Below are 23,630 nucleotides of genomic sequence, written 5' to 3'. Positions count from 1 at the left end.
AGGACTTTGCCATAGACATAGATGTTTCATGTTTAATGTTTAATTTATAACACCATGCTACTACAATAGTCTCCTCTAGGCACTTTGTATTGTGAGGTAAACACCTTACAATATCAGAAAGGAAAACCCCAAAAATCAGGGTTGCCACCACCGGTTTGGGGTGATGGGAATGAGAAGAGAAAATAGGCTCGCTGTGTGGCACAGACTATCCAAACAGACTGTGCTTCAGTTATGGCAATTAGTTAGTTATTGTATTTGTTTTTGGGTAATGCACCAATATGAAGCTTACTAATGTTAGGTGATAACCTACTACTACGTCATGCCTAACTATAGCATATTTGGACATAAAAATGCAAATCCTCAGGCAAATGGGTGACATTAGGATACCCACATCATCTTTTATTCTGTTTGTGGAACTATGCTCTCATTTCTGGGAACCTAAATATGATCATTCTTTTTGGGCAACCACTTTTGGTGGACCAGTGTCTGCTGATGCCAAAGAACACCTTACTTTGTGACTATTAAGGCGCTAATGATTCTGACACATACAAATATGTCCTATGTGATCAAGCTGGATCAGTGGGCCTCCCCTTGATGATAAGCAAAGAAGTGACTGAGGAAAGGATCTTTTGCTTATATGTCTCCTGGAGGGTGATTGTAGTAAAATGGTTTGACAACAAATGTTTCAACTATCACAGCAATGGAAGTGGGACTGTGCCTCTTTCAAGCATCAAACTATGGAATAATAAGGTGCTACACAAAGATTGCCAAGCCATAGCCATTTACATATACTGGCCAATAATCAGCCACTGACCCTTCTGACACGGGTAGTGTACTGAAACCTAGCTGAATCAAAGCTGTTCAAATTCCTGGCTGGTCTGCAAGAGGAACTGTGGCCCACTGAAAAACCACTGCTCTCAAAGGTTTTGCTTAACAGTCAACCAATTTGAAGCGAGTCAACAAAGTTGGTTGACCATCATACCCCTCTCAACCACAGATGTTGTCTCAGAAGAAACGTTACACCCCAAGACCCTCAGAGTATGTGGTATTTATACTTCGCAGCCAAAAGTACAACTTACAAAAGAGTCCCAAATTACTTTCAAACATTTATCATCCTCCTCCTGTATATTGGCAACTTGCTGATTAATTCACCATTATTTGCCAATATTCATAAGGTACATCCATTCATGCCAATAAAGCATATTGATCTGATTAGAGAGAGATAGAGAGAGGGAGAGAGAGTGAACGAGAAAGGATGACTGGAGTGCGTAATGGGAAAACATTGATTATGGCTGATAACTGGCTCTTTGATGTGGATAATGCAGTCACTCTCTTCCTGTCTCTCCACTGCCTTTACACTCTAAAACCCCCGGGCCTCAGAGGATATTGGGTTTACAGAGAGGGAGAGAGAAAGAGAGAGAGAGAAAGAGTGTGTGTTTGTACATGATGCATAAGCTTGAATTTGATAAAAAAGCAGTTTGATATGGGGGGGCATGTGGCATGAGATTATATTTTCATAGAAAAAGAAATAAGTGTGCAAATGCAAGGGGGTGAACACTGTTTATGTTACGACAAAAGCCAACATTGAGAAAAGAGAAGCAGAAATTGCCTTTTTAGGACTAGTGGAGGTCAGGGAGGATGGATGGGTCAGTACAATGTTGAAACAGGAGTTTTGATTAAATTTTCTGTTAGTCTTAATTTTTATTATTCTAATGTTTACATAACTTTAAATCTACTACAAGAAATTCCCTATATACTCATATTACAACCCACATGAGTCATCTACAACATTAAAAGCCACAGTCGGTGACTAACATTTATGATCTTGTAACAAACTGATGTTCTGCTTGGTCCAGGCATCCTGACGCCACTACTCCCACCCTCCCACACCACATGGCTACAGCATTCCCCGCCAGTAAGGACCTCCCCCAGTAGGATAATGTGCCCTGACATTGTGAAAAATGCTCAGGAATGACTAAGGTAACCCGATGAAGTGTCCAAGACATTGACCCAGCCTCCGAACTCCCCACATCTCTGGATGTACTAAAACAAGCCTCAAGGCCCACCCTCCAATCCACATTAGGCCAAAGGATCCATTCAGTTCCAAACACCACTGGGGTTTGCAGCACAAGGGAGATTTACATTATATTAGACATGTGGTTTTGATGTTGTGGCAGATCAACATCTATTTAAAATACAATAAAGAACACTTCAGTTTACAACAAACTGACACTGTTGTTATTCATTCTTACCAACCTTCTTTCCTCCAGAATTAATAAACACCTGCTTTCAGCAACATTGTTCCAATGAGGTTTGCGAATCGCTGGTGGAAACTGGAAAATTTACTAGCTCTGAATCAGCTGGATGTTTAAATGGCCAGCTGTTTAAGTTTGCATTGATAAATGAGAATTTACTAAGTTAATTTAAATGAATTAATTATAAAAAATAATCAACGAGCAGGTGAATGTTTTGCCAAGTCATACTATGAACCAAGTATGAAAACAAGCGTGTGTAACTGTTAACAACAACTCAGTTTTGTAAGAGCTACAGTCTTTGTTTAGCATTAACTTTTATTGTCCTGCTGACATTAGAGAAAGGAAAGGTAAATACAGTTTCATGTACTTTATGGCCATAAAGTTAAAATTGTATTTAAGCTTATGATTTGCATGAATCCACATTTAAATCCCTTGGTTTATTAACATCATTAATACTTATTATTAATGAATATTTAATCCAAAAAACGGCAATTTGTAGCTGATTATTCATTTGTTAGCTGTGTTTGTGCATATAATCAAACCTCTAAACCGGTGACGTTTGTTTTAGCAAAATTAAAGTTTCTGTTCCTCGGTCTTTTCTTCTGTGGCGCAGCACATTAAAAAATTATTTTAAAGAAAATGGAACTTGTTGTGACTGAACCCAGGTTTGGATAACATCTTTGTTTCTCTTTTTCCATATATTTCCTCATATTTAATTCATAATGCCCACACGGAAAGAGCTGCATAATCGAGTCAAGAAATGTGTCAGTGAGCAAAAAGGAAACACGAAGAGCCACATCATGAAACTAGCATGGATATCAGTCAGAACAAATAATATTCAGCCCATGCTGCAGCGAATATAATTCCATGCTTGGAGATTAGCTAAGGAAAAGATAAAGAAAGATAAATAGACAGGATAAAGTGCTTTACAAACAGTAATATTAAAACGGGAAACCAAAGTCTTAAAAAAGTTTCTTTATTCTGCGCAAACAAAATCCTAAATAAATGTCCTGTCCATTAAGTAACATGTTTTCAGAGTCTAAAATCAGATGATAATAATAAACAATTTAGAAAATCCGATTATTTGTAGTCTGATCGCTTTAATCCTGTTTGGATGTAATCTTTTACTTCCCAGTAATGACTGTTCTCTGAGATGGTTTCTGCTTTCTGCGACCATGTGGGCTTTGAGAACACTGACTGAAGTCAAAATGGTTGACTAGCAGCCAAGTGAGCCAAGCCCTACAGAGCTGCCATGACCTCATTCTCTGTCTCTCTGCTCCATCAGCTCCACTCATTGACCCCAAGTGGAGGGAGAGCTGCTAGGGGAGCTGGCTCCCCCTGCTGACCATTCTTAGACCAGCAGCCTCGTGAGACTTGGAGATGAGAGTACTAGTACAGTTGTTTTAGACATTCTTATACCCTTTAAGGAGGGTATAAGAATGTGCTTTTCTATTGTGAAGACAGTAAAAAAAGAAACAACGTTAAGGGCTTAAAGTAAAAAGAGCTGCTTTTATCCTTGTCATTGTAGACTTTAAACCAGTTTAAGTGACTTGTATTCTGTTTCTCAACCCAGTATGTGGAGCTTCAGGCTTGGATAATTTGTTACAGGGAGTCTGAATAGATTTTTAAAAAGTCCAGATACACACAAGTGAAGGCCAGCAGTGTGGACAGAGGGAAGTCAGACATCTGTGCTTTCATTTGGGTGAACTGACCCTTTAGTAAGACCATAATCTCATAAATGCTTCGTTCAGGCTGTATCTTAATTTAAGTACAAACACAAGCGCACTTCTTCAAAGATATATTACTCATTTTAATTGCAATCCATCTCAGCTGAAACAGGACTGAGGCAAATTCTCTCGGAATGAAAAAATAAAGAAAACAGTTTGCATACGAAAATATATTTAGACATTTAGATCTTTTTGCATATTAGCTACAACCAATTAATTTAGCTCAACACACAGATGATCCTCTGCTGGAAAAGAAAGGCAGGGTTTAATCAGGATAGCAGGCAAATGAAGGCATCTCGTTTGGCGATCAGAGAGCCGTTACCAGAAAGTTTAAAGTGATCCGTGTAGCTAACATGGTAAACACATTAAGGCACTTCAGGTTCCACAAAGTCAAAAATCGTTTTACAGGCTTCCTGCAGAAATGCAGCTGAGTGTCCACTGGGCGACTCTTCTGTCTTTAGAGTCAATCAGATGTTTAGTGCAAGGAGTGTTTTTGCAGTGTGGTTGACACTGTGTGAGGTTTGCGTTTTTTTTCAGTAGGCTATAAATCAGAGCTGCAGCCTGTAAAACCAGTTATAGTACCTGAATGTGCTGCACACGCTAAAATAGTTAGGAATTCAGTTCAGTGTGAAACTCACTGAGACCACATCACAGCAAAAAAAAAAAATATGTACATGTTTTTGACACGATAAACTGCAGAAATATACGATCAAGGAGACAGAAAGAGAGGAATATGGGGGTGGGGGGGGGGGGGGGGGGGATGGGAATTCTGTAATCTCTATGTAATGGTGTTTGTATTTATTACATGATGGAGCCTTTAGGTGTTCACTGTAATCCACTGACTTCCATTAACAAATTTAGAGATGGTAGTCAGAGTCTGTAGTAAAGTTTATACGCTGCAAGTCCTGTACACACTAGAGCAGAGGTGGGGAACTCCAGGCCTCAAGAGTTCGAGGCCTGGAGTTCCCCACCTCTGCACTAGAGGGACATAGCAAAACAAGTGATCAGTAAAATTACTTAGCAGCAAACCACAAGAGGAGCCGTACTTAATTCGGGTTAGTACTACTTCAGAACTTCTCTAATGTTTGGACTCAGAAATGGAGATTTTTTTAATTTATAGATAAATTAGTCTGATATATCAATATAATCATTATTAATTTGTGATATTTAATAGAATATACAGGTATGCAGGAGCTCATTTATTCACTGTGGTGTTCCAGTGGGACATTACACTCCCTGTTTTAAGTTCACATTGTTAAAAGCCTTACTGATCAGTACAAAACCTGTTTTGCATTGCATTTTACCACAACGAAAACTGGTGCGCTCGATACAGAAGCACCAAATACAGCTAGGAGCATTTTGGGGTTGATGATTCCCTCAAAATATTGAAAATACACAAACTAAACCTCATCAGTTATTCCTTGCAGTAAAATACTCCAATATGTGTGTGCTAGACTTTCATAGAAGAGCACAAACCAGCTCCAACCAGAACAGAACAGATATGAGAACCTCAGTACCCAAATGAGCAAGAAGTCAAGTATCAGAATTAAGGAAACGTATGTCTCACAGCTCCTCAGCTTGCCTTCATCATATTCAAGAGATGTTTTATTGAATGGTACCCGTAAAACATGCGTCTCGACTTGTCAAAGCGGTGACTTCAGTTTTCAGCACAGTAGATTGTAAAGTAGAAGTCATACTTGAGACTGGCCAAAGAGCAAAGATCAAAGAGAAGAAAATGCTTTTATTTCTACAGCTCTGCATAAAGCCACTTTTCACTGCTGTTGGTCAAGACTGCTGTTTTGCTTGTACCATTGAAAGGAAATCAGGGGTGTCCAACTCCAGTCCTGGAGAGCTACTGTCCTGCAGCTTTTAGATGCATCCTTGTTCCGACACACCTGAATCAAATGAATGGCTTGTTACCAGGCCTTTGCCAAACTTGATGGCATGCTGAAGAGGTAATACAATCATTTGATTCAGCTGTGTTGGAGTAAAAAAAAAAAGCTGCAGGGAAAAGTAGCTCTCGAGCACTGGAGTTGGACACCTCTGATTTAAATAAAGCTGCCAGTCGAGGCATCGCCATCGCTTTTGCCTCTCACGTCTTTCTATTCGGGTTGTAGCCAGTTTGTGCTGTTCTTTAAAAGAAGAACTACACATTGTTTTACAAAGATCTCATAATATTACTTCACTGTTGTCTAGATCAGTTACAAACAATCATTAACTGTATTTTATACTCCATCATCAGCATCAGTATACTACAATACAAATCAACGACAACATAAGCAGGTTTGGTAGACATATCACGGATCGGTGGTTGTTTTTTAAAAAGAGGATGAAAACAATAACTGGACCTTCTCTATGCTTTCATCATTTTGGGTCAGATTATGTTGAAAAGTAACTATTTGCATGGAAGTTGTTGTTTTTTCATTAGAACTGTCTTACAATAAATTCAAAACAGAAAAACAAATCTAATCCAAAAACTGTTTAACCCTGGAGAACCCATGGGTTCAGAGCCGACCCCATTGGTTTTCTAGGGTCAAATTTGACCCCATGGGTTCTCCAGGGTTAATTACTTTAAAATCATACATTTAAAATTCTGAATTTTCTTTTCAGTTCTGCAAATACATTTGCCCTTAATATAATTTATTAACATCCAACCCTGACATTCGGTTATTTGCAGATATTTTTTTCAGCTTGTGGCGCAGTAACAAATACACAGCCTCAGTTTAAAGTCAGTAGTTTCAGTGTTCTATTTCATGTAAACCGCAAGCTGCTGATGAGCCAGTAAAGCAGGCTACAGTGCCTTCAATACCTCTTTAACACCATCTGATACTGGTGCCAGTAATAGTGTTGAGCCAGTTCTGTCTTCAGCACCACAATGCAACAGGTTTTAGGACTGATAATGTAGTGTCGGGGAGTTGAGGTAAGTTCTATGTTAAGAAAGTCATGGCAGCCAGAAACTGTGGGCTGTACCTACCAATCATTCTTGACTTTCTTGTGGTAGCCCCTCCCACCCCACTGATGTCAGTGATCCCAACTCTCGGCCGGGTAATTTTGTGGTGCCGTTCTGATGCCAGGTTTTTTGGCATGGGCACTGGTCTTTTCTTGGTAGAAACACACTGAACTGGCTATAGACTGGGCACCTGCATCGGTGGCAAAGGGGTATGAGTGCCACCCAGTGGACACAAAGCCTTCTGCTTGTATGTAAGAAGAGTAGAAAAAAAAAGCTGCAACAGAAACAGACTCGGGCATAAAGTTTATATGATATTGTGCTTTAAATCTTCTTGCACCATCTTAACACCCCCCCTTCCCAAAAAAAAAGAAAAAAAATTTGAAATAAATCATGCTTCAGTTCCAGCTATATTCCCCTCCCACCCTCCCACCCAATGTGATGCTTCACACCCAGAGGCGTCCAAACAAGCCTGAATTTTCTCACACGAATGTGAGGCATCACACACCCCGAACCCGAGATCGCACATGAAAGCTACATGTGAACCCATTCACCTCTGAGTCATAGAAAACTTACAAATAAAGTAAAATGCACTGAACAAAAAAACCAGTCACTTAGCACTAAACAGAAGCAAACTACCCGTTAAGAACGTTTGTTAAATGATCATCAAAACCACAGTGCAGAGGGGGATTATTCCACACGCGCACTGGAGAGATCATACACTAAGCACGCCCAGCTTACAAATATACACAAATATTTACATGCAGAGTAGCAGTCATAGAAATGCATCCACTTCCTCGTCCCCTGGGCAAGAATGGCTGTGGTGGCTTTGAGGAGGATTGCATGCTACATGCTACATGGTACCAGTCTTGGCAAAACACACATCGGTGACAACTGGAGGCTGACACTTTGGTACTTAGCATTTGGTTCCACAGCGGTGCATTGTTTTCCTTCGATTAGCTGCAGACTTGTTGTCTCATTGATCCAATCTTTTGACATTTAGTGATTTCAAAGGTAATTAAGCAGATTTGACAGTTTCTTTTACAACTTCTCGTGTTTAGACAGAAGCATAGATTTGCAAACCTCTGTCAGGAGAGCTTTTCTAGAAAAGCTTATTTATAGTGTTCACAGTTAAGAATACTGAAGTCACTTTATTAGGTATGTCTGTCTAGTGCAGCTAGTTCAAAGAATGAACAAAAACGAACACGTTGTACTATGATGCATGAGGCTGCACAGGTAGGCCTAATAAACTGAACAGACGGCATATAAAGTATATATATTTCAAACAATCTCCTTCCTCTAGAAAGAAAATGGGAAATAAATAAGAATATTACTTCCTTAGAAACATCTTAAACTATTTTCATCCAAGAATTTTACAGCATGGGAAGACAAACATCCACGTGGAACCAAATCCAAACTTATCTTGCCCCAGCTAGGTAGAGATGGGACAGATAATCATCAACAGAGCAATATATCACAATACAATCTCCTGTGAATATTCTTGTATATCAGACTAAGCCTGAAATAATTTAAATTTCAGGTCATAGTGTACAATTTTTCCCATTTTGAGGACATTTTCTTCTTTAAATACCTACTTTGTGAGGTATCACAGATGACTGTATTGCAGTATATTGCAGAATCACTTGTTTAGTGATTCCATTGAGTGCATTGTATTAAATGTGCTAAAGTGCAGAGTCAAACCAAATAAGACAGTGAATATTAAATTTAGCGAATCCAGCAGAATGAGGTTATACAGGTGAGAAAAGAGAGGAAGCGTCCATCCACGTCGGACAGTTCAACCCTAATCTCACCGTGTTCCCAGTTGTCGTGACTCTTTTTACCCGTGCCTCAATCCATAACTGGCTGTAGCATCATCTGATCAGATTTGGCCTGTGATTAGTGGATTATTGGTTCCCTTTTTATTTGTTACAAGGAAAAAAAAAGAAAATTTTGATAAAATTGTCACCCCAAACAATCCCAATTTGGTCAAAGCAAAGTTCCCAAATTTAGGGGCAAAGAAGGGGATTTCAACCACCACCATCCCTGGGAGCCCTGAGGGGAGGGGGAGGAGCATGCAGGGGAATAGGGGTGACATCTGGATCTTCTGGTTGGTCATTGTTCATTCCTGTCGGAGAGAAGCAGTGTGTCTTTAAGGGGTTGTAATGATTTCCTGTTTCAAAATAAAAAAAACAGGTAGAGCTGTTATAATTAAGTTTAAATATGCAAACGCTTCACTTGTTTAATGGAGAAGATACACAGCAAACACAGTTTCCACAATTTGAACAGCCTCGGTCTTACAGAGTCCGGACTATCACATTCATTCACAGTAGATTACTCCTTTAAAGTATGGAGCAGTAATGTTATAATTCATAATCAGAAATATTAAATTTACAACAAATATTTTAAAATCCTGGTTTAATTGCAACAAGATGGACAGTCTACATCTCTGATCTGCTATAGCCCTATGTCCCTAGCAGGTCCCTGAGGTCATCTGATTAGGGCCTACTTGCTATAAAAAAGACTAAGATGAGAACTAAGGGTGATAGAGGTTTCGCCACAGTGGCCCCTAGGTTGTGGAACTCTCTCCCCCAAACCTTAAGAACTGTGGACTCAGTAGTTGTTTTCAAAAAACAACTCAAAACTCACCTTTTTGAAACTGCTTTTGATTAATTTTTGCCTGTTTTATATTGTCTGTTTTACCTTTTATTATTTTTTATCTTATGTGCAGCACTTTGTGAGTCTATCTAGAAAGGTGCTATATAAATAACATTTTATTATTTTAGTTATTTACTAAATTAAACATCCGTATTAGTTTAGTTGACAGTCACTTCTGTATTGTATCAATAACTCTGATAATATATCCTGTTATTTAAAAATGTCATTTTTGTTTCCTTTTGGAAGAAAGGAAAATAACTAGCAGCAAACAAAAACTGCTACTTAGAACAAAATTGGAACAAGAAAGAAAGCTTAAGAACACATTACACTATGGTTATGGAAAGTAATTTGTGTTTTGTTTTCTGCATCGAAAAACTGCAGCAAGTAATATTTTTGGTCAGTACTTTGTGTAAAAATGTGCCTTATAAAAGCGATTAAAGCCTTAATTATAACCTGTTTGTCTGTCAACAGTCTCTCTAATCTCACCCAAGTCGGGGAACGTTCATCGAAAAGTATCTGTTTCTTTATGTATCCTTTATCCAAAAAGTGCAGTTTTTATATTTATTAATTTTTTTAATAATGAACATTGATTTACTTGAACTCTTTTAAGATTTGACATTATGCATGAAATAAACAAACTCCAAGTTTTGCATCATTAAATGTCCTTTAAAGTAGAATTTCCCCTTTTTAACATTCTATTTGTCACGTAAGAGCAGATATTGATCATAGACTTTATTGCACATGTAATGAAGCTGCTTGACAATCAGTTGATATAAAATCTAACTGTATGCCCACATTTGGATTGTTTTATTAGTTTATTATCACCTGTTTGCATCAAGTTGTAAATCTGCAAAATTAACTTAAAGTCACACAAAAGTCTTTAAATTTTGTGCAGTTTGTCAGTTTTTCTGTCAGTCTCATTTCAAATCTGTTCTAATTATAAACACAGATGTGTAAATTCCAGAACGTAAGCACCTTTTCTAGTTTCTGTTAAAAAAACAAACGATATTTTTGAATGCAGCTGTATGTACAGAGAGAAGTGCTCCCCCACGGTGCACCGCTATCGTTCATTAAATCAGTGTGGAATGTAGAGCAGCTCAGTGAAAGTGACCCGTTCACTCTCACTCTCACCCTTCACTCTCGTCTCCTGTTTTTACCTGTTTGATCATCTGTCCACTTCTCTCGATGACGATGGTCTTGTCTTCTTTGACAGGTGAGGTGACCTGGTAATCATCACTGAGCAGACCAAGGATCGGGTACTGGTTCCTGTACCTGCAAACGCACATTTAAAAATGACACAGAGTTGTTATTTTTGGTTTTGTGAGTCACGTGGATGGTTAGAATTTGTCTGTATATACTGCATTCAAGTGATTCAACTGTCAGTTATCTTTTTGAAAGTGTAATCGGTGGCAGTTTAAAAAAATAGATCTCCCCAAAACACAATAGATTAAATAATTTTGTTCTATTGTGTTTTTCTCCTTTTTCTTTTTTCTCTTTGGCCAAACAACACGTTCCATAATCGCATTAATTAAGAAGAGCCACACTGGCAAGCTGTACAAGTACTCCTGTAAAATTTGTGATTACAAATCAAGAATAAATGCTATTAAAGGTTTGGTTTTCATGTCATTCCACTTAAGATAAATCCCATTCTTTTACTGTGTGTCCAAATGGGTGTCTTTCAGTGCCATATTTAATAACCTGCCTTATCCAAAAGATGCCCACTGTTCAAAGACCTGAGAAGATAACGTCAGGCTTTGACTGTGGTTGCTGGGTTAGTCCTACACGTCACGTTGCTTCAAAGCATTTTCAGCATGAGCTAGCAAGAACTCAGCCAGTAGAATCAGCAGAGTTAAGGGTCACTTAACATAAGTTAACTTGATATAAAGTTATCTTGTCTGGCAGCGATCTGTCATAGTTATTTCGTACCTTTTGGTGATGATGGTCTTAGTGACGTTCTTGGAGCTGCTGTTCCTGTCCTGCATCAGCCTTCTGATCTCCTGAGGACCACAAGAAGTTGTCAGTTAAACGGCACATTGTGCTCCACACAGATAGCTCACACTCATACCAGTCACTCTGCATTCATTTAGGCAATTTTTTAAATGTGTCAGAGTAAAATGGAACTCGAGTACCAACACATGGTATGGAATTTCCAGTCTTTTTTACTGTTAACTTCACAGCAAATGAATGTCGAGCAAAACTATTTCCTGCAGTTTGTGCCGATTTAATTGCACTGGTATGTGATGCGAGCCACCTGAGGTAATCAAACGCGCCTGAGGTTAAATTAACTATCGCCTTTCAGTCAGAGGAATGTACCTGGACCTGAAAGGTGCCAACTCTGTTTTCTTCATTTACAACCTTCATTTATAGCATTCAGTTTGTTTCTGCATGACTAAAGACAAATCTGTTGTTCATCCAAAATGTAGTAAGTCTGATGGTGATAAAGGAAAATTGCAGTTTACTAAAATTGCTTTTGCAGTTTGCACATAATTGAATCCATACTGGTTTTAACTGGAAACACAGCGAGATCAGTGAACAGAATGAGTCGGACGATCTCACAGGTTAGCTTCACAAGTTACCCTTTTTTTTCGGGTGTGAAAAATGGCAGACGGTAAAATAATTACCTTCACTATCAGTTTATAATCTACATATAAAAAGCCTATTTGCCTAGATATTTCTACCTAGAAACATCTAATCAGACTGCTTCCGCATATGCAGATCTCAGTATTAAACTTTGTGACTATATTGATATTGAAGTTGATATTGTGTGGAAAAATAACTCCACTTTAGTTAAATTCAAACTGAATGGCTTTGCAGTACCTCAAACGGCCACGTGAGGCTGCTAACTGACTCCATCTCCATCCCCAAATGGCTTTTAGTGTCAAAATACCAAACTTTTACAGCAGCAACAGGCAGGGTCAGAGCCTGTAGAAAAAAGTTATTTCTATAGGTTTTCCCTCTTCTTAACAACTGTGAGAGGGTGGAAATTAGAGGCGGGGCTATTTGAACTCACAGTTGGACACAGGCAGATGTACCCACTCATCTTTGTCCATCATTACAAACATGTTGGTCTCATCACAGCCAGGTCTCCAGATATAATTAATACTTGATCTGTATTTAAGGTTTAACAGATTCTTTATAAAACAAACTGAAAACCATTTTGAAAAACAGCTATTTTATATAATATCCAGCTGATTCTATTTAGTCTCTTGATTCTGAGAGCGCCGGTTTGTCTCAACTGATCCTTTTGATATCTCATCTTCAGGATGAAAGTCTTCCATCTTTGACTGGCACAAAATTAAACACAGTGTTGATGTGTTGTGTGTTGCAGACCTCCTCTTGTTTGGAGATGGTGGTCTTCTGCTGCTCCAACATGGTGAGAAGCTCTGTGATCTTCAGTTGAAGACTCTTCTCTGAGGACGACCTGTCAGTGGTGACCTCTGTCTGAATCCTTGTTATCTGGGTCTGGAGAGATTAGAGCAAGAGACGGAGAGCAAACCAGGAAAAAAAAGGAGTTTAGGTAAGACTACGACTGGGAGCATGTTAGAAGATATATTTTTATGTTTCTGGCCTATAACATGCAACTGAAACTGCCAACAACGTGCAAGCAAAAAACAATGCCTTCCTTAAATACAAGCACCGGGATGCACCGTCATCTAAAATTAATCATTATTTCATGGTTTCTGGTACCAGCACTCACTATGGGAAGCACGCAAACAGGAAGCATTGTGATACTTTGGGCAATGTTGTGCTGTTAAACCTTGGGTCCTGCTATCCATGTGGATGTTATTTTGACACATGCTACATACGTAAGCATTGTTGCAGACTATGTACATCCTTTCATGGAAACAGCGTTCCCTGATGGCTGTGACCTCTTGCAGCAGGATAATGTGGCCTCCCACAGAGTGAAAATGGTTCAGGAACGGTTTGAGGAGCACAACGACAAGCCTCCAAATTCCCCAGATCTCAATCCAATCGAGCATCTGTGCGATGTGCTGGAAAAACACGACTGATCCGTGGAGGCCCCACCTCGCAACTTACAGGACTTAAAGGCTCTGTTGCTAACATCTTTGTGCCAGATACCACAGCACACCTTCAAGGGTCTAGTGGAGTCCATGCCTCGATGAGTCAGGGCTGTTTTGGCAGCCAAACAGGGACCAATGCAATATTAGGCAGGCAGATCTTTGGCGACAAATCAACTTTTGTGCAGCTTCCGTAGCTCGCCACTTACCTATCTGAAAACCAAACTTCTGTGGTCTATTTATGTTTTTTGTTTTTTCATTTTGACGAAAATCTAGTTCTTCCTGTCTTACCCTCAGCCTCTCGATCTCCCGATCTTTTTCTCGGGTCAAGGCGCTGAGCTGGTCATTGTACTGACGGGATAATTCCTCTGTTTTTATCTGAAAGGTGGAGCTGCTACCTTGTCCAGACAGCTGATAGGAGGGACAGACAAGACAAAAAGACAAAAGATTATTGACACTGGAATGTCAAACACATTTTGCTAAATAACTGTACAACAGCTTTCTTTATTTAAAGAGATGTATCTCATGAAGGGAAAAAAAGCATATCCAGAATGAGATGCTTTACCTTCTGTCGGAGCATCTTGTTCTCATTCTCCATTGCTTTCATTCTTGCTTCCATCTCTTTCAGCTTGAAGTCACGATTCGAGTCGCTACTTTGTTTGCTCATGATCTGGCTCTCCAGTGAACGGTGGGCGGCCTGGGATTCCTTCAGAGACAGCTGCAGAAAGACAACACATATAGACGCTATATAGACGCCTGAATCCAACACATTCAGAAACTGCAGTACCTGGCTGTGTCGAAGAGTATTATTTGTTAAACTGAAGTTCAAATTCTTGCCTCAACATTGACCTGCTATTTGTGCACATGCAGTAAACCATACTCTGAGGAATCACTACAAACATCTTGCGTGTCCTCATTCCAAATAAAGGATTGCCTTGTTAGATGAACTGACAAGCAAAAGTAGCAAAGCTACTTACATTTGTCCTTCTCTGATACATGAACCCATGCAGATAGATTCACAGAAGCAGCACACATTTTCAAAGATTAAAAAAAAAATAGCTGGGTTGTTCAGGTTTTTCTCATTTTGATCCTTAAGTGAAACATCTCCACTGTTTGCACAGTAATGCTGGCCAGTGACTGCAATGAAATACAGTCTATGAAGACAGAGTGCAACTGAGTCCTGCCCATGCTTGAAGGCAAAACAGTTCATAGCTCTCTGTTGTCTTTGCAAAGATGCCTCCAGAAAACTCTGGATTTCTGGAATTCTGTTTTCATAGTCGGCACACGTGAAAGAATGGAACTGCCTTTTTTTCTGGCAATTTTCATAGTGTTGTGATAATACGTAAAGTTCGTTTTTTGATTTTTTACACATAGCCTTCAACTGTAGTAAAATACTTCTCTGTGACTATTAGTGGAAATGACAGCAGTCACTCTTAACAACCGCAATGTATCCTTCCACATTTCTCTCCTTAACACCATAGCTACCCAGGACCACCTCTGCTCCCTGCTCCCTTGACCTACATGTCCATTGAAGTCTGCTCCAATCACCACTCTCTCCTCAATGAAGACTCTCTTCTAGCACTTAGTCCATAAATCCTCTCTTTCATCTGACTTCCAACCTGTGGGGCACACACTTTAAACATTCGACATATTTTCTTATTATTTCCAGCATGAAACTCTAGACCCTGTCTGGCACTCTCTCCATTTCTCTTCCTATCTACACCACCGTAGAACAGTTTGAATCCACCTCCCCTCCACCTGGTCACCTGAATACACAACATATCTATGTTTCATCTCTCCATCATATCAACCAGCTCTCTCCCTTTACTACTCACAGGCCCTACATTTAGGGTCCCTAATCTCACATTTACGCACCTGCCTTTCCTCCTCTGTCTTCACCCAACAGTAGCACATTTTCTCCCATTTCCAGTATCTCATTCTTGATGATCAGCACATTTGATTTAACGCAAACGTTTAACCCTCTCCATTTATGCAGGAAACAGGCACTAGGAGCACACTGGCTTGTGATCCTCCGTCACTGGATGCCAACAGTATGGTGGTGAATTTTTAATTTTACATCTGCATATTGGACTTATGGGCACTTTGACTGACAGCTGGCTTTGCAAGCACTTTGGTAAACTACAGTAGCTTGTTCTGGTGTAGAGACCTAAACATAAAGGCTACAGAAAATGTAATATTTTTTAGCCTTGGGTAACCATTTTGAAGTTCTACCTGCTAAGCAGAGAGAGGCCACTAAAAGAAACCTCTGACACTGAAAATCTTAATAATTTTGTCTGTTTAAAGTAATTTTGTAGCCTCTCATTGGTCCATTTCATACTGTAGTACCAGCCTCTCCCTCAGCCTGGTTCTGCCTGCAGGTCTCCTCTTCCAAAACCCTGCCATGCTTGCTCATCATTGTCTGATAGTTCGGGTTCTGTCTCTGCTAACGTAGACACTGACATTAAAAGAAACTGTACTGAAATTAAACTGGCTCTTTTCCCCTCCAGTGTTTTTGTGGTATTATGAAACAAACCAAATACAAGTTACTCAACACCATCAAAATGGTGGTTTCTCCAAGCACAATTTGGAGAAACTAATTTTGTACATGAATATTAGGCACACACACTAACAGACAGACACACATGGAGTACCTGGAGCTGTCTGTTGTTTTCTCGGACGGTCTCCAGGAGGGAGTCATACTGCCGAGCCTGGTCTGTTTTGAAACTCAGATCTCTCTCCAAAGATTCCTTCTCACTCTCCAGACGCTGTAATATCAGACAGACATCTTTAACAGTAATAATCATATACTTCATGATCACTGACGTGCCTTCTTCTTTGCTTCTGGATTCTGATTAGATGGCAGTCATTGCGCTGGGCTTGTTGTTGGAGTCAGAGAAAACACACATTTGCATTTTTGATTCCTTGTCAGTTTAAAACGTTAATTGTTTTTCTTCAGAAATGTAAGCACAATGAATGTGACTCACCACACCTCATTAATAGTTTGATACTATCTTTCTGGTGTCCTGTACGTGCCTGTCTAATTGAAACTATTTAACTAACTCGCACCCCTGTGAAAAAGCTCATATACGATGCGTGAAGCCTTTGGGCGCATACTGTTCTACCCTGACAGACGCTGCTGTACATGTTACTTATGTAACCACACCCGCTGTCATGTTCTTCTCTCAGTGCTGATGTTACACTGAAGTCGTTATCAACCAAATAGGTTCAAGTGGACATGGCAGAACCATGAAGTGTTGATGTTACTATCACATTGACACTCCTGACTTAAACCCTTTAATACTGAAATGTGAATGTTTAATATAGAAGCATATTGAATGTACCAGTATATTTATTCCCCTACAATATTATAAAGTGTTAGCATTTTTTCTTTGACTTTCTTTCTTAGGAGATGTTTGCTTGTTTGTTGTCATTTCTCAGTTGCTTAAAGATGATCTGACAGCTTTGATTTATACTGCTGTTTGTGTTTGTTACCACAGTTCTTTATTTTATTTTGCTGTCGCCGCAGAGTCAAACTAGCGGCTCCAGTTTCTCTCCAAAATTCCAAGAAGACACACAGCCAATCCACCCTACTTTTTATCCAGATACCAAGCACTGTGCTGCAGAGGACAGTGTCTGAGTTATGGTGACTGAGCTGGGACTTGTCTGAAGTGTTTCTCCTTCTTACCCGCAGGTCCTCCGACATGTGCATGAGCTCCTCTCTCAAACTGTTGAAGGTGGACAGCAGCAGACGCATGCTCTTATCTGCAGTGAGACGAGTCTGACACACAAACACAGAGAAGGTAACACCAGAGAGGGGACAGAAAAAACAAAGGTGTGAAGCTCAATGCTTTGCAGTCGTAAATATTATTTAAAAAGCACATATTCTGCTGTTTTAGGCGGCCCAACACAGATGCTACTGGTAAAGACAGAATTTCAAACGGTAACTAATTTGACCTTATTAATGATCTTATCTGGATATGATTGTGAGGTCCTAAGTTTCATCATCAGGAGGAATACATTTGTGTTTTTATAATCTCAGTGTGTAATAGTGAGTGTGAAGAAGACTCCCCATTTACATGTGATACAATTCAACCTATTTCCTTTAATAGCAACAGTGTATTACAGCCCCTACATTAAAATATTATGACTGACAGTATTGAACGCTTTACTAAGGTCTAACAGGGTAAACACAGAGCTGAATCCACTGTCAGAGGCCATAAGAAGATCAATCTAACCTTCACTAGTCCTGTTTCTATACTATGATGAATTCTGAAATCTGACTGAAACTCTTCAAGCAGAAAATTCCCCTGCAAATGATCACCCAGCTGTTTCACAGCTACTCTTTCAGGAACATTTTAAATAAGAGGAAGGCTGGAATTCAGCCTATAATTAACTAAGACATGTGGTTAGCTAAGACAGCTGGAGGAATCCCAGCTCCCATCTATCCGAGTACTAACCGGGCCTGACACTGCTTAGCTTCTCAGATAAGACAAGACCAGGCATCGTCAGGTGACAGGCTTGAATTTGTGGGATCATATTCTCATTGATAGCAAAATGTGTTATTAATTAAACTTGTGTAGTATTGGAATCTTTCTGTCTGTCACTTACCTGTAGCAGGTAGCGCATTTGTTGCTTGGTCAGTTCAGTAGCTCCTTTTGGAATCAAAGCCTCCACCTCCTCTTTATCCACCTGAAGTTAAAGAATGACAAAAACACTTTTACTTTAGGTTTTTTTAGGACTTTAGTCAAAATCTCTCATATTCTGCAGAAAATGTCTGAAATCTGATTAGCTTCAAGCTTGTGACTCATTTTGACCGCAGCTAATGTTGTTGTGTCTTTCTGAGATCTCCTCAGATTCACTTATCAGTTATTTGTGTGATGGAAGACTGGTTCTCACCGTGAAATCTTTTCCCAAATCCATCTGGTGTTTCCTGGAACACAAAGCAAGGAAAACAATGAGTAAAACAGCGTGACTGGAAAGAGCTCCAGTAGGCGTGTTTAATGACTCTATCTGAACAAAAACCTGTTCATCTCTGATGATGCATCAAAGATTTGGGCTCCTTTTGGTGCACAAACTTATTTTATGGTTGAAAAATAAAATGTAGGTCCATACTGAGATTAGGCACCATGGGAAGCAGCCATATTTAAGGTCACATGAAATCTTAGGATCATTTCCTGGTGCTGTGACAGTCCCTGCTTTTCTACTACTGTGTGGATAAGTTCATGTGTTTTCCTGTGTGTCCAGAGAAGCGCCTGTTGGTGCCACTCTGACTAGCTCCTCTGTCCCATCCATATTCATCAGGGTGTGCGAGCTGGCTAATGACAGCTGCGGCATTTTAAAGAGGTTTTCAGCTTTTCATGGAAACATTTCTTGATTATATGAAAACATCCTGAATCTCACCAGACTTGTCAGTGTGATATTTATTTCAGCCTAATTGCTTAGTCTGGACTGTGAGTCAGCGCACGTACAATAGTGTGGAACAAGTAAGTACATCTGTGCTCGGTGATTTAGAGACATGTAGGTGGTTGGCAGGAAGGTGAAAAGTTATGGCTACCCTCTCACTCACCCACACCTCATGAATCAACTGGGTGTTAACTTAATGGAGCTCCATTTCACTCCCATTGGCCTTTTTAGCAAACCTGACCTACAGTTCATGTCATCATCCTTTTTCTTACCTAGGTTTCCTGTACTAACATGCAGAGTGATGTGAAAATTAAGCAGAAACTGATGACTGCAAACGGTGAAGCTTTAATGTTGAGTCTCAGTTTCTAAATGTATCCCTTTCCTTTTTTTTTCTTTTTTTTTTTTTTTAAACTTTGCTGTTGGAATTTTTGCAAAATCAACATGGATCATTCAAAATACACGTGCTGTACCAGGTTACGTTTTCATCTGTGCATACTGTGCAGGCACTCCTTATGATTCACAGACAACATGTGTACAGCTATATACACAATTAAAAAAAAAATACAAATCTAAAACTGCAGAATCCACTGTCAGCAATCCCAAAAGCACAAGAAAATTCCAAAACATGTGAACCAGAATGCTTTTATCACTCTTGCACAGCTCAAACACGGCACGAAGAATCTTTTAATCAAGTTTTCAGTCTGATTTGAAAATACTTTCCTGTTTCTTTAATGTAAACCATCTCCAACAAAACTCCAACTTATCACACTCGTGTCCAAAGCACCGAATCTCTCCCAAATGACAGAGCAATCACACAGTTTGCAGGCGACGCTGATCACCACAGTTCTGTTGTCTCACTCTAAAATTTAAAAGCTTCTCCCACAGCAGCTGCAAACAGTGCTCACGCACTGTATAGATCCAGTGCTGTGGTTCATCTCCATCTTTAGTATATTGATTATAAAATGGGGAGCGACATGCTGGGTGTGTGGATATCTGAATGGGCTTCACCAGAGGTACTGCATGACCTCACCTGGGAATTTGAAGGGGAACTGCGAGGTACTGTAAGAAGATCAGAGACGAGAAACTGTGGGAGTTACGAGCGAGAGAAACCAACCCGAAACTCGCCTTCAACCTGTTTGAGCATGCTGCACATGAAACTAATCCAAGCTGCCAAACCCAGTGTCTGTCTCCATGACAATCTCACACAGCTTATCTAAATGGTGTATAGCAGTCCAAGCCAAAACGATGTATGCGTATAACATCTCATCTTTCCGTGGACAGACAGAAAGGTGTGATGTTAAAGAAATATCCAACATAAAATTACTTGCAACTATATGCTGCCTTGGCATTCATTACACATCATCATTCGTTGTTCTGATCTCTCAAAGTTCACTTGAGGAATGAAAACAATTCTTCCATTAGATGACTGGTTTTTGATGATGGTGTTGGAGATCTTGCAGGTATTGATAAAAGATCTCCCACAGGTTTTTCAGTTTTTCATGTCCGCGTGGACTGGAGTCATCATGGAGGCCCCTCCCCTCAGGATAGAAAGGTTTCATCATAGCGTGGAGGTGAACAACTCCGTTAATGGTTTGAAAGACAACTCCCTCTAATGCAGTGGAGCATGACGCATTGGGTAATTTAACCAAAGCATGACACAGATGTTTCTCAGTTGTGCTAAACTCCATAAATTTGGTAGAAATGGAAGATTTTTTTTGCAAAAGGCTATTTGTCTTGCTATAAGGACCGGGGTTCCTTTTGTCCCCTGGTACTTTACTTATTCCAGAGTAAGATATTTGAAATTTCCTCTTAAAAATAAATCCATACTTCTCAGTTCAAACTTTTCTGTTTTTTTAAAAGCATATCACACAAAATAAAGGCTTCGTGTTTTGACTAGGTCATGGCCAGCTTTGCATTCTGCACTAAAACTGTTGCAGAGCATGTCTGAGAACCAGACAATAGATGTCCTCATTTCACATCACTGCTAAAATAGCAGTGCAAGAAGTTGAAACAGGAAGCAAGAACGCTGTGTGAGTTATTTTCAAAAACTCATTCTTTTCAAGTAGTTCTTGCATCTGCTTTATATAATAATAGAGGTTAAAATCAAATGTAAGCTTGGATTTAACCTCAAATTATGAAGACTCTTCCCTTAGGCTATTTTATTACAAAACACTGCATATAGTTTAACTGCTATCCAGATGATACCCAGTTATATTCACGCCAAAAATATTCCTAAATTGAGAAACATCCTGTCACATCCTGTGATACTAAGAAATTAGTCCACACATCTGTTACTATTGGGGCTTGACAATTGGAATTCCTTATTATCAGGCTTTTTTTAAAAACACAGTCTAGAAGGAGCGACCATAGTAGGCTCCAGAACTGAATTTAAAATCCTTCATCTCACCTACAAAGTCTTGAATAATCAGGCTCCATTATATCTTAAAGCATTAGTACCATATCTTACTATCATACCTGAAATCTGTCTGTGTTTGTTCCTTTTTCCAATGCAGGAACTCCTGCAACACTTAAAGGAAGAGGAAAATTTTTATTGACTGACCAACGCGTTTCGGCGAAATTTTTGCTGTGATTTGTTCCTTTTCCCGCCAACTCTTCCTACACAATCAGAAGTTGAGCAATCAAACTTTGCAAAAAAGAACAAGATATGTCTAGCAACAGGCTAAAACTACCAAACTTTACCTTGCTATAAAAGGATTGCATCATTTTAATTTCACAACCACCAGCACGAACAGGGCATTTGCTACTTGTTTATTCAGTGGTTCTTAAAGTTTTAGAATGGGAGGCAGAGCCTCTCCTCTGAAAACAGCTTCAAGTTTGAATTCAGACAACAGACATCTTATCTACTTCAATGATTACACAGTAAAAAAAATATTTAAAAGTATATTGTTTTGTTTTTTAAATGAACTATGAAGCATATCATTAATGCTGGATCAGATGACCCAGAAACATCCATTAGTTATGGCTCAGGCTGCTGGCGGTCTTCCCATGATGCCTTGAAGGTTTCTTCTGTGCTCACGCCATTCACTCCCCATGTGTTTTATTACTGTCTTCTCTCTTATAGTGGCTTTTGTCCCCTCTCCCTATGCTCTCTTTTCTTTTCCTTCAATCCCATCGACTAGTTGGAGCACAAAGCTGCCCTTCCCTAAGCCGAGTTCTGCCAGAGGTTACTTCCTGTTAAGAGGAAGTTCTTCCTCCCTATTGTTGCCAAGTGCTTGTTCATAGGGGATGTATTGATTGTTGAGATTTTCCCTCTAATATTGTGGGGTGTGTAACTTACAATATAAAGCATCTTGAGGTAGCTGTTTTTGTAAATTAGCACTAAATAGATAAAGTCATTTTAATCTTGTGTGTACACTGATGTGGATGTGAACTTAAATACCTAAAGTTTACTTACTGTCCACGGATCTTGGACACATGCTCGTAGATGTAGGAGTGGATGTCGCAGTTCTTCCTGTAGACATCAGCCAACAGCTCGCCGAAGTAACGTGTGTCCAACTTTGTTGGCTCTGGTATCTCCTTCAACTCAGTCCTCACCTCCCTCCTTGAGATCTTCTCTATCACTGGAGGTGGTTTCGACTGTATGACATTAACTATCTCCACCTCCTCCACTTCTACAGCATCCCCCTCCTCCTCCTCCTCTTCCTCCTCCTCTTCTACCTCCAATTCAACCTAGAAGTACCAGGACAGAAACAGATCCATAAGCACTGTTTTATCTGAATGACATGATTAAGTCCGTTTTCAGTCTTTTTTCATGGTTAATTAGCCAAAGGCTCTCGGAAACAGACACTGCATCGTATTCAAGAGAAAGCAGACATTTCTGCAAATCTGGACAGCACACATCAAATCAATCAATGAATAAATAACATTCAGATCAGAAGTAAAGTAAATAAGTCTGTTAGGTAATCTGTTGGTTCTTGCTTTCCTCTCCAAAAAGGTATTTTAAACATCTTTAAAGAAAATCACCATAAGTGATTTAGCACAAATGTAAAGACAGCAGGAAATAAGCCACACAAAGCAATTCAGAATTTCACGAGTCCGTATGATGACATGAATCTGTCATCTTTTGTCTGTTTCTCAGCCGATAACTGCAAGGAATGCCATTTTGTGCTTTAAGTAAATTCTCTTCTCAGCTACATGCCGAACACCTGCCAACAGGGATCACGATTGAAGAGAAATCCTTAGCAGACCGAATCACAGCTGCACTAAACGACATCTTAAACCTTTTTAAGGTCAAATAAAGGTTAAATAAACACATTAAAAATTGCAGCTTGTTAATCTGCTGCTTCAAAGACCCCACTATTCTTGAGAGGACTTTCTAGGAAGGTTTAAAATCTAACTACCAGGGGGCTGCACTCCTTTATTTACATAAGGATTACTTAAATATGTGGGGAGACAAGGCTTGGCTGGCAGTTTGCATTCCAGTTCATGTCTGAAGCTGATGGGGTTAAGGTCAAGACTGTGCAGGACACTTGAATACTTCTGCTGAATTTTCTTTGTGGCTTTATTCGAAGAAGAACCATTGTGTTGAAACGCTGAAGGGGTTTCCCTGACCTGCTGGCCTTCACTACAAATAAAGATCCTATCCAGGCCTGAACCAAAAGTA

General features: G+C 39.6%; 1 protein-coding gene across 2 annotated transcripts in view; it reads right to left on the bottom strand.

Annotated features, from left to right (window-relative positions):
- Positions 1 to 7,383: 7,383 nt before the first annotated feature.
- The window catches only part of pof1b (POF1B actin binding protein), a 37,651-nt gene continuing 21,404 nt past the window's right edge, over positions 7,384 to 23,630 (bottom strand). The window contains exons 3-13 of one of the 2 annotated variants that reach the window (XM_063488320.1): positions 22,422 to 22,696; positions 18,500 to 18,533; positions 18,212 to 18,292; positions 17,289 to 17,381; positions 16,255 to 16,368; positions 14,169 to 14,321; positions 13,895 to 14,014; positions 12,915 to 13,046; positions 11,511 to 11,581; positions 10,742 to 10,856; positions 7,384 to 9,099 (exon numbers count right to left, since the gene is read on the bottom strand). In XM_063488320.1, the coding sequence (XP_063344390.1) occupies positions 9,079 to 9,099; positions 10,742 to 10,856; positions 11,511 to 11,581; positions 12,915 to 13,046; positions 13,895 to 14,014; positions 14,169 to 14,321; positions 16,255 to 16,368; positions 17,289 to 17,381; positions 18,212 to 18,292; positions 18,500 to 18,533; positions 22,422 to 22,696 (1,209 nt within the window). In that variant the 3' untranslated portion in view covers positions 7,384 to 9,078. The remainder of the gene's footprint in view (positions 9,100 to 10,741; positions 10,857 to 11,510; positions 11,582 to 12,914; positions 13,047 to 13,894; positions 14,015 to 14,168; positions 14,322 to 16,254; positions 16,369 to 17,288; positions 17,382 to 18,211; positions 18,293 to 18,499; positions 18,534 to 22,421; positions 22,697 to 23,630) is intronic. The other variant, XM_063488321.1, reaches the window with a different exon arrangement.

Source organism: Pelmatolapia mariae, linkage group LG10_11 (assembly GCF_036321145.2).
Source record: "Pelmatolapia mariae isolate MD_Pm_ZW linkage group LG10_11, Pm_UMD_F_2, whole genome shotgun sequence".
Taxonomy (NCBI): Eukaryota; Metazoa; Chordata; class Actinopteri; order Cichliformes; family Cichlidae; genus Pelmatolapia; species Pelmatolapia mariae.
The sequence above is the reverse complement of the archived record's forward strand: the minus strand, read 5'-3'. Positions and strand labels throughout refer to the sequence as shown.